This window comes from Typopeltis vanoorti, chromosome 1 (assembly GCF_054136105.1).
Source record: "Typopeltis vanoorti isolate ZY-2024b chromosome 1, IOZ_Tvanoo_1.0, whole genome shotgun sequence".
Taxonomy (NCBI): domain Eukaryota; kingdom Metazoa; phylum Arthropoda; class Arachnida; order Uropygi; family Thelyphonidae; genus Typopeltis; species Typopeltis vanoorti.
In genome coordinates, this window is record NC_143549.1 from 4,369,080 (window position 1) to 4,381,372 (window position 12,293).

Sequence of the window (12,293 nt, forward strand, 5' to 3'; positions counted from 1 at the left end):
TTTTCATGTAGTACTATCGTATCCTGTACACCCCTTGTGGGTAAATGCAGGTATTTGATGATGATGATGAAGTTTGGTCTCTGAGGGGGGGGGGATCTCCCAACAATGCTTTTCAAAAACAATTAAACAATTACAGCATAACCACTCATGAGTGATTACAAACGGCAGTAACCAACGTCACACCTCCTGATTAACCTTGTTATCAGTAGTGGAATGCCTTACGAAAAAAAGATGTTTCTTTAGGGTACGAATAAAAGGAAGCCTGAAGGTTCTACGTTTGGTCTGTGTGTGTGGGGGGGACAGAGTTTCCCAACAATGCTCTTCAAAAACAATTACAATGTAGCCACTCGTGAGGGGAGTGGGTGGGGGGGAGGAGCATTGTTGTTTTTGTTGTGTACCAAAATCACGCTGTTTGTCAGAAGTCCTGGTTCTTTGTGTCAAATGTTGGCTTTGAGTTTGTCCAACATTTTGCAGTTAGACTCTCTTGTTTGTTCCTCCCTTTCAGAAGTCCACCAACAGAACACCTTGGTTATCCCAGAACATGTGGCCATGACTTTTTAGCAGTAGAAACTATTTTGAACTTTTTGCACACAAAAGATTATAGATGTTTTTCCAAGTTACGGAGTCTTGTTTGCTCACTGGCTGTAAAATGATAAATCCAAGTTTTGTCTCATGTGATGCAAGTGAGAAAATCTTGGCCTTTATTGCTGTGTCACAATTGATTCCTTAGACACATCCCTATGTGTATTTCCTTTTGCTCTGATAATTGTTGGGGCATCCAGCAGGAGCACACCTTTCAAAAGCCAATAACATCATGAACAATTTCATAAATAGTGGAGTTACTCGAGTTTATCACTTGTGCAATTCATGTAGTTTCACTCTGCTACTCTTCAGGAACAATACTCTTAATGTGCAAAATGTTGTCTTCTGTCTAGCTTGAAGAAGGCATGCTTTAAATTCATTGCACCAAATGAGGGTGGTCTGAAAAGTTCTCGGCGTAACTATGAAAACAGGAATTTATAATTTCAAATTATTTTTATTTTTCAACCTAATCTCCCTTAAGAATAATACATTTATTCCAGTGATGCTCAAGCAGCATTATCCCATCCCTGTAGTGGTTCTCAGCAAGATCTGCAAAATACCCCTCTACAGCTGCAATCACCTCTTGATTCGAAGAAAAATGCTGACCAGTGAGGAAGACTTTTCGTTTTATTATTATTACTATTATTATTACTATTCAGGCCTCCAAGGAGTCAAAAGACTCATCGAGGGAGGTCCTTCCTAAGACATAAAGTCCGTCAAGACTCATTGAGGGGAGGTCCTCCCCTGAGAAACACAAAGTCCATCACACCACTCCTTAAACTCACTGACCGTTCTCGCTCCCACCACTCCATCAGGCAATGCATTCCACGGCCCAACCACCCTCGACACAAAGAAATCACTCCTTACCCTCTTGCTCACAGTTTCCTTTTGTAACTTCCAGGGATGGAAGTTTTGGGAAGAGATAGAAATCAGAAGGAGCCAAATCTGTGGAATAGGGTGGATGTTCTAACATTTCATAGTGCAGAACCCTTAATTTTCCCATTGCCAAAACATCTTTGTAGGCAGATGCATTGTCCTCATGAAAGATGATTTTTTTTCTTCTCCAAACTGGGTCTTTTCTCATGAATTTTTTCATCTACTCTGATTAATAATATTCCCTGGTTATTGTTTTACCCTTTTCAAGATAATTAATAACCAATATGCCTTTAGCATCCCAAAACATTGATGCCATGACCTTTCCTGCTAATGGAACTGACTCTGTCTTCTTTGGCATTGAACAACTGGCTTCTGTCCAGTGTCTTGACTGCTGTTTGGATTCTGGTTAGTAATGGTGAATCCAAGTCTGATCCATAGTAATAAATTGACACCCAATTTTATTCTTGTTAAATACAAATATAGAAATCAGTTTTATTCTTGTTAAAATGCTCCAAGCACTGTTCAGAGATTTTCATGCGCGTGCGTTTTTGATCTGCTGGGAGCAAGTGCGGCACCCATCTTGCACAAAGCTTTTTCATTTTCAATTCTTCATGCAAAATATATCCTATGTGTTCTTTTGAAATGCCTATAGTTTCAGCAATTTCATACACTTTGACTCTCCAGTCATCCAATGCTATATTGTGCACTTCATCAATGATTTCTGGTGTTGTTAAACATTTTGGACATCCTTCACGTGGATCATCTGCGAGGTTGGTACGGCTATGTTTAAACTTGGCAGCCCATTTCTTATTTGTCGGAAATGAAGGAGAAGAGTGCCAATAAACTTTTCTGAACTTCGAATGAATTTCTTTTGGTGTTAAACCTTCTTTTACAAAGAATTTTATAACCACACAATGCTCAATTTTATCCATTTCAAGGGATACAGACAACACTTTTGCTTTAGACAGCTGTATAAAAAAAACTACCTGATAGAATGACTTGCAATTTCACATGGATTCTTATGATGGATGTACCAACTTAGAAAAAGAAAAAATCTTGCCGATAGTGTTGTTGAGACCGAGAATTTTTCAGACCATCCTCGTAAACACGCCTGCCTCTTTGACATCACCTTTTCACCATACATAGCAACCGATTTACAGTGAATGTCACTTGGTGAAGCCCCATTTTGCTTGCAAAAAAAAAATGACTAACTTCATGGACACCTGTGTTGGACCACACTAGCTGCTGTCTTACAACTGGAATGCGACAGTAGCACTACATTGCAATGGCAGCCTTTTTGAATGTTATTAATGAGTCTGTCTATCTGTACACCGTGTTTTATCTCATTCCCTTTCATCATCATTATTAAGAAAAAAATACATTACCTTTCTTTTTGGAAACCTCTCATACAAATACCCTCCTCCCATGTTTGTCTTCTCTGTCTTAATAACACTTCGGTTGATGTGATATTTCTTTAAGTCTTCTGCTAGCTTCATCTCTTCTACTGAATTTGATATCATTCCATTTGCTAATCACTTGGCATCCTGGTTCCCAAACAGAAAGTGATAAGAACTTCGTTAACCAGATAACCCCATCTATCATGTGCCATTCTATTTGTGTATGTGCTGTTTAAGCCAGTATGAAATGCAGTTTAATTGATCCAAATTGCCAGATAGTCATTCATTCTCTATCCTGATAGGTAGTTAGGTACCTAGTTATGAGGTGTACCACTGGATCAGAATTCCTGATTATTTAGAGGGGCTAAGGATTTTTACATAACCCTACCATACACAGAACTTTCTTCATTGGTCTCACACCAGGTGATGAAATTCATCTCCTACCTAAAGATATGCAAATATCCATGCCCACATTGTAATTCAAACCAGTAGCCTGTTGGAGAGTGTTATCTACTTGTTCAACTATGGCTGGCATACAGGCTATGTGGAAGTCAGTTATTTATCTAGCTATTTATATATTATTTATTATAATATATTATATGATATATAATATATATTTATAGTTATTTATCTCTTGTTTTAATTAATTTTTGGCCACTAGAAGGCCACAGTGTGCTTATTGTTTTTAAGAGCTGCAGAAAAGATATCCTAAATTTTGTAATAATTGGTGATATTGCTTGCATTTTGGTATACCATTGTTTATTTTTGATAACTTAATGTGTCTGTGTGATTATTGGCCTTGTGGATTTGTTACTGACTTTTTTTTTTTGTATTGAATTTTTAAATCTTGTCTTGAAGAGAACACAATGGTGGTATGCATGAAGTTAACTAGGCAAGCCGTGAGCAGCATGAAAACCAAATGATGTAGATTTTTCAGAAATGGTTTGATGTCATGAGTGCAACACAGATGCATGCTGAAATGTGAAAGATGTGTTTGTGGAGAGATTGAACACGAGATGAGAGAAATTATGGATTTGTAGATAACGTGATATTTTGTTAGACCTACACATTAATGAAACAGAGTTTTTAAATTAATGAAATTTAGCATAAATGAAAGAAACAGAAATGGAACAAAAGCTAGTGAGACTGAGAGAGTGAAAGAATGCAAGAATGAAGAAGCAAAAATAAGTGATAAGAGAGTGAAAGGAAGATGTTGATGAGGAAACGGGAATGTAGTGGAATGAGAGGTAGTGAGACTACAGGAGCTGCAGAGAGTGAAGTTGCAGGAATGCAAGATTTGAAGAAAGTGTTATTAGAAATGAATAACTAAATGATGTATATGCAGAGTGATATTAAACATTTAATGAAAACACATGAAAGTGTGAAAAAATAATAGAATGAAAGAAAAAAATGGCAAAAGAGGTGATGAATGATTCAAGAATAGCAGTTTGTGGAAATTCCATTGTTAAAGGAGTGGTTAATTGGAGAGCCCATAAAGTCTGCTGTCTGGAAGGGAGAAGGAGCAAGGTTATTCATGCTTTGGACATGAGGAGGAAATTAATAAGAGAATTAGGTTGTTGTGGGGACAAATGATTTAAGTGGACATGATGAGAATGTAAGGTGAATATCAGAAGATCATCTGATACTCACCTTATAATGATATCAGTATAATGATATTGATATCATTATACTGATATAACATAATGATAACAGTATAGTGGGAAAGGTTGTCAGTGTGTTTCTGAGGTTTGTATGACTATGATGAGTTGAGATGGAGAGCCAGAATATCATGGATGGTATGCTGGCAGTGCTGTGTGACATTTGCATTTGTGGGTGTATAGCATATATTTGAGGGAAGAATGGAATTATACAGACATGACAGATTGTGTTTGAATGGCATTGGAGTGAGTTAGCTTGAAAAACTGTTGCTAGATGGAAATGCTGTGTGCGTGCTTGCATGTGTGTTTGTGTGTGATGTAAGCGAGAGATCTGGAGTAAGAGGTGAAGTGAAACATTAGGAGAGTGGTATTGATGAGCCTGAAGTGCTTGGTAATGGAAACAGTAGTAGTGTGAGAGGAATGCAAAGGAACAGGGAAATGGTGGTGGGGGGGGGGGAGAGCCCAAATGGACAGAGAGACATGGCATAGGGAGAGTGGATGTTGGGTGTAGGAGTAGTAAGTGTATGTATGTATGGTGATGATCAGCATAGAAATGAAATAGATTGGGATGCAAGTGGGGTATTTGAGACTGATATATGTGGTAAGTGATTATAAAGGTGATTGGGCAATGGCAGGTGTGGCAGGAAAATCACAACCAACAAGTGGCTTCAGCAGTACCGGTTATAGACCTAAATGAGAGCTGCTGTGTTTATTTACAAATGCCAAGTGCATCAGAAATAACAAAGATGAAATTGTTTTGCTGATGAATTTATTTACCCTAAAATCATTGGAATAAGTGAAACATAGTTGAATGAAGATGATATCATATTGGGAATAGAAATGAAGGGTGCAGTGTTTTTCACAACCACAGAAAGCACAAGGAGAGAGAGAGAGAGAGAGGGGGAGAGTGCTGCTGATGATAGCAGGGGAATTATGTCTACATAAGGTGGACATGAAAGAGGGAAATAGTAGAAATGGTTTTGAGACAGTGTGGTATGAGGTAGAGGTTGACAGGAAGAGATATTTAGTTGGATGTTGCTATAAGCTAGTTAATGTGGAGGACGATGATGAAGAAATGTGTAAGCCATTTTGGTTGCTTTATGGGTGGTTTTAATTATGTCAGTATAGATTAGAATAAAGAGATAGCATTTGAGAATAAGGAAAATCATTTCTTGAGTTCTTGAGAGACAACTATCTCAGAAAGTATGTAAAAGAGGGCACGCGAGGATTGAGAGTTTTAGATCTTATCATTTCATCAGAGGATGTAATTATGAGTGAAGTTTCGCACTTCCCTTTAGTTAATGAGAGTGATCATGTAGTGATTACCTGGTTTGTGGCTAGCCATATGAAGACTTCTGTTAGGAAGGGATATATGTGAAAGTATAAGGCTGGTGATCATATCATGTTTAGTAGACAGCTTGTAGTTATAGCATGGAGAGAGGAGATGAGAAGAAAGAAAATAAATGCTGACTGATTCATCTCATCCATCCCTTTAGAACGAGTCCCCTAATGAGGGGTTCCCAATGAATTTAATGCAGCTGGTTCATCACTCCTTACTGCATCTTCTAAGGGCAGTATTCATAATTGTAACCCTGTGTTCACTGGGCTGGTTTGCCTGTTCTAGGGGACAAAAAAAAACAAGTTTCTGGGTGAAAAAACTCCATACCTCTGTATGAGACCAACTAACTCACCTTTTGTCAAAAGAGACCAGATAAATGTTCCTTATGTCACTGGGGAATCAAAACCAGATCTTTCTGATCAAAGGGCATCATCTATACCAACTGAGCTACAGAGGCTCTAAATGCTGGTTGGAAACTGATAAAGAAATACTTTATGGTATCAGTGTGTAGATGTATTCAGAAGGTCAAAAGTCTGAATAAGGTAGTGGTAAAATGGATGAATGAGGTAATTAAGCATGAAATCTGGAAGAAGCAGAAGAAGGCACTTTGGAGGCAGCACAAGGTGAATAATCAGTTGCATGAAGAGTATAAAGAACAGGCCAGGAGAGCGACTCAGCTAGTAAGGAAAACAAAAGTGCAGTATGAGCAAAAATTAGAAAATCGGGTCAAGAAAAATCGTTATAAGTTTTTTTTATATGTGGCAAATAGAAAGAGGAATGATTATGGTAAGATGCTGTTAATGGATGAAAGTGACTGCTGCAGAGAACATCGTTGAGGTATTCGTTAAGCGGTTCATCAAGATTTTTTTTTATCCTCAGTGTGAAATCAGAAGCTTAAGTGCAGAGAATGAAATGAGAAAAGACTTAATGGTGAGCAAGCAAGAGGTATATGAGGAGTTAAGTAAGCTAGATGTCAATAAGGCAATAGGACTTGATGACATAATACCAGATGTTTTAAGGAAATATTCCAAGGAGTTAGCATCAACCTTGGCCTACTTGTTTAACAAGAGACTTACAACAGCAGAAGTCCCAAAGGAATGGAAGGAAGGCAAAATTGTTCCACTTCATAAAAATGGTGATAAAGCTAATGCAACTAATTACAAGCCGATCTGTATATCTGAAGTTATAGTTAAGGTATTGGAGAGGTTGGTGAGATGTAGGATATAAAAGTGGGTTGGCAACATGGTATCCTTTGTACTTGTCAACATGGTTTTATTAAAGTGGATCATGTTTTACAAACTTGCATATGTACTATAACAAGGTGATGGATGTATTGGACAATGGAGATGCATATACATTGGTATACTTAAATTTTGCAATGACTTTTGATCAGTTATCACATCACAAGTTAGTCACTATACTTAAGCAGATGGGATTGGATGATAGACTAGTGAGTTGAATAGGAGAATGGCCATCAGACAGGTATCAGCAAGTTGTGCCCGGGGGGGGGGGGGGCACTATCTCAGAAGAGGAAAGTCACCAGCACTGTGCTACATGGGTCAGTTTTGGGACATTATTATTTAATTTCTTTTTTCAATGATATTGGAATAGGTTTTTGTGATATGTAACTGTTTATAGATGATGCAAAACTGGGGAGAGTGATGAGGAATCAAGCAGGTGTTGTGGCCTCACAGTAGGACTTGAATAGATTGTATGAGTGGACAACAGTAGGAAGTGTTGATTCAGTGATGCCAAGCGTATTCTGAAATTTGGTAGGCATCAATGGGATGCAAAATATACACTTGGTGAGGAAATTTTGGAGGAAGTTTGGGAGATAAGGGACTGCATGGTGGTGGTGGTGGTGGACAAGGATCTGAAGTTCAGAGGTCACATTACACAAATTGTGAAGACATCACTTCAGATAATGGCAATGATGCAGAGGACCTTAACTTATAGAAATAGAGAGATTCTGATTCTATTATATAAGGCATTGAAGGGACTTATGAATTATTGTTCATAGATTTGGTTCCCTAGTTTTCATGGTGATGAGGATATGTTAGAAAGGGTTTAGAGAAGACTGACTAAGACATAACTGGTCTTTAGGATGTGGAATATGAGAACAGATTGGGGAAATGCAGTGTGCAAAGCCTTGTGAATTGATTGAGACATTTAAGTTGGTAAAGGGTTGTTACCTGGTTAGTTTGGAAGAAATTTTTCTTAGAATGGGGGAAAATGGCAGAACAAGGGGAAGTTGTAAAAGGAGGGTTTGAGTAGGGCATAAAGAGTAGGTGCTTTGCATGGAGATTTGGTTGATCAGTGGAATGCTTTGCTTGGCATGATGAATACAGATTGCATGAGTTTAATGCACAGTTTGATGGGCTTTGTGTGTGTAACAGTGTTTGCCTCCTGCAATGATTCTTTTGACTCCATGGTTCTAATAACAATATTATTATTACATGAAGGTGCAAACTTATAACACATATCACTGGTATTAGGAAATTATCAGTATTTTTCTGAATGAAAGATGTAGTACAATCTAAAAAAAAAAACTGTTCAAGAGGACAGAAGTAAATGACAGACAAGAAAGAGAAGTTGGCTTTGTGTGAAAGCTGGTCTGCAAATTAATAGTGGCCAAGAGCTGTTTTAAGATTTTTAGGTTTAGAGGAAAGTGAACGAATGATGGAAGTCACTTCAACAGAACTGTATTCATAAAATCTCATGACATACGAAAAGATCATCTGTTAGAAAGTGACTAGAGTGAGACTGGAACAAAGAGAAACATTAATTTCTCTTTGGCCTTCTTTATGTTATCTTTCAGTATCATAGATAAACTCTATGTTATACTGTATTTCTTAAATAACAAAGATAATGCTAAACTTAAGTGATTTATTACTTGATTGATTGATTGATTAATTATTAACTTGGTCATATTTTTTCATATACATATTATTTTGCAGTGAGATGATTGAAGATTATCAGAGCGGTTTAACTCCAAATCCAGATATACTCTGTAACAAGCATATCAAATTTGATGCCTTTCTTAATTATGCTATTAATCATATGAATGCTGATGCCATAGCAACTGGACATTATGCACAAACCAGTTTTGGTGCATATCTGCAAAACTATGTTCCAAAACAAGGTAATCTATTATATGATTTACTTAAATATTAATAAATCCTATTTATTATTATTATTATTATTATTATTATTATCCTAACACCCCATGGAGTCAAAGACTCATCTAGGGGATCGTCCTTTTATCATACACACAGCTCATCATACTGCACCTTAAATATACTCAAATTCTCTGCAGACACCACACTCTCAGACAAGACATTCCAAGCATTCACAACTCTGCATGCAAAAAACCTGCTTCTCACCACCCTGCTCACACCCTCCTTATACAGTTTCCAGGGATGAAATCTGGTTCACCCCTGATTTTCCACTGTTTTCTGTAGAACCTCTCCAACATTGATCCTATAACAACCCCTACCTTTATTACCATGCCTTATTAACCTGTAGGTCTCTATCATAACACCCCTCTTCCTCCTATCTACTAGACTCTGCACATTACATCTTTGCAACCTTTCCTCATATTCGATTCCATAGATTAGAAACTACCTTAGTCAGCCCCTTTCCAATATCTATTCATCCTTTTGAAAACAATGTGACCAAATCTGTGCACAGTAATTCATGTGGCCTAATTGGAGCCTTATAGAATGGAACAAGAATCCACTTACTTCTATAACTCAGTATCCTCTATATCAATGGTTCCCAAACTTCTAGATGTCAGGGCCCCCTTTGTAAAAATTAAAATATTTCACGGCCCCACTCGAAAAAAAATCGTAATATAGACATATATTATTATAATATTTATTCTATTTATATTCAATACAAAACATACACAGGGAATATTGCAAAAATCAAATGCAAATATTACATTTTTAGCATCTTACATACACATTTGATATGGCATATTATCTCATATTTTTATATAGACAGATATATTGTTATTGTACATTTGCAGTACAAGCACATGAAACGTAAAATGATTAGTAATAAAGAAAGAATTAAAACCATAAAAGAAGTTTAATAACAATTTAATGTGATGGATGTGTTTCAATACTGCTACACCAATATCAGGTGAAATATTTGAAACTGCAATTCTTAGATTTCTGCTTTGGAATAACACTTATATGAATAAGCATATATTTACTAATATTCATTAAGTAATTCATTAACTAATATTAATTAAGCGCCGAAATACGCAGGAAGCTAAATTTGTGAACCCGCACCAATGTGTGATTTTTTTTCCATTAAGTATGAAAAATAACAAAAAAGAAATAATAAATAATAAAAATTAAATACGTTTCTTTTAAGATAAAAAAAAATATACTTAGTCTAAAACATTTTAAATTTGTTTTCATTATTTCACGGTCCCCCCTCAACAAAACCTACGGCCCCCAAGAGGGCCGCGACCCACAGTTTGGGAAGTGCTGCTCTATATCATTCCCAGAATTCTATGTGTTGTCCTCACAATTTTGGCAATGTGTCCTCTAAATTTTAGATCCTTACCCACTATCACTCCGATATCTCTTATTTCTTCTACATCCAACAATATATCACCACAAGCATAAATTCTACATCCCATCTTTGTTTCCCAAAATTTAAAACCTTACATTTTGCAACCCTGAACTGGCATTCTCACTCTCATGTCCATTCAAGTCTTCTTGTAAATCCACAACATCTGCTCTATTCTTCATAGTTCCCTCCAACTTTGCATCATCTGCAGACAACTGAATATCCCCATCCAAATTCATATTAGAAATTATGGACTTTACAACCGTGTTATAAATAACTCTTTTAATTTCCCGATGTTTCAATCTTCATATTAAGATCATCAGCTGGAGCATATACAAATATACAGGACAAGCTGAGTTACATTGCATACAGCAAGCTAGAGAAACAATGATTTGATCATAGGTTAATTCTACGGCATGACCTGTAGTGAAAAAAATAAATAAATAAATTATGGATAGTTTTCTTTCAGTAAGAATGATGTCCTATTTTTAGCATTACAATTGTTATTTTGATTTAGGATCGTGGATTAACTACAGTCCTGTTTATAGTAAATCTTATAGAGAAAGGCTCTGTGGGTCGGATATGTGCCTTCCATATGTTGGAGATTTTTAGACCATCATTATTATTCAGATTGGGGTGGTTGATAATAATCTCACAGGCTTCCTTAAATTTGCCTTCATACCATGTTTTGGTGTGATGTAGACAACTAGTGCTTTTCCAGTCAATTCTATGTAAGGTGTTCAGGGCATGATCAGAAAGGCCAGCTTCACCATAATTATTATATTTAATATCTTGTTTATGTTCTTTTTGTCTGATAGGAATTGTGCATCCTGTTTCCCCTATATATGGAATGTTACAGGTGCAATAAATACTGTATACTCCAGTGTGGACTAGCAGAGGAAGTGGGTCTTTGGCTGTGTTGAGTAAGCTTTTTAATTTTGCAGGAGGTTTAAAGGTGGCTTTGAGGTTGTATTTTTGTAGTATTCTGTTTATTTTGTCTGATGTACCTTTAATGTAAGGAATGGTTATAGTTTTATTGTAATTGAGGTTTTGTAGAGAATTTTGTTAATAGTGTTTTTGGCTGTACCCATTTTTTTGAAAAGTATTGTTGATAGCTTTAAATTCGCCTTTCAGTACATGTTCACTGGAGCAGCTCTTCAGAGCCCTGTTTTTTAGAGTATTAATGTCACCTAGTTTTTGTGTTGGGTGGTGGTAGGAGTTTATGTGTATTGGCCAGTATGTGTCAGTTTCCAGTAAACAGTGAAGGAAAGATTGCCAGAAGGAAGACGTGTGACAAGTGTATCTAGAAACGGAAGTATGTTCTGTTTTTCAATCTCAATTGTGAACTTTTATTTTATGTAATCATTAAAAAAAAACCAATTATCTTAAATATTAATTATTTATTAATTTCTTTCATGTCCTAGCTCACGGCAACAATGTATTTTAATAGGTGATCCACTGAACGTCCGTTACTTGTATTCCATTCCTATCTGTTTGTAACACTGAAGATGTACTATTAGTTTTAGTATGAAATATCTGTACCTTATTTATTAATTAAAAGTTATTACTGTGGACTTACACGTTCTTTTAATAATTATACTACGCCACAGGTACCTCTAAAAATATGTATGTAATGTAACTCAGCTTGTCCTGTATATTTGTATATGCTCCAGATGATGAGATTAATATGAAGATCAAAACTTCAAGAAATTAAAAGAGTTATTTATAACACAGTTGTAAAGTCCATAATTTTTAATATGAATGCTGATCACCATGCAACACTAGAAGAAAGGATTATGATAATCCACGGAGATTCGACCCACAAGTGATGCAATCAATAGGGTAAGCTGAAGATTC

The 12,293-nt window shown here is 36.3% G+C and overlaps 1 protein-coding gene across 1 annotated transcript in view; it reads left to right on the top strand.

Annotated features, from left to right (window-relative positions):
* LOC150109757 (mitochondrial tRNA-specific 2-thiouridylase 1) overlaps window positions 1-12,293 on the top strand; it is a 274,982-nt gene that overhangs the window by 110,304 nt on the left and 152,385 nt on the right. Inside the window, exon 4 of the mRNA XM_090407894.1 lies at window positions 8,810-8,994. Within this exon, the coding sequence (XP_090264020.1) occupies window positions 8,810-8,994 (185 nt within the window). The remainder of the gene's footprint in view (window positions 1-8,809; window positions 8,995-12,293) is intronic.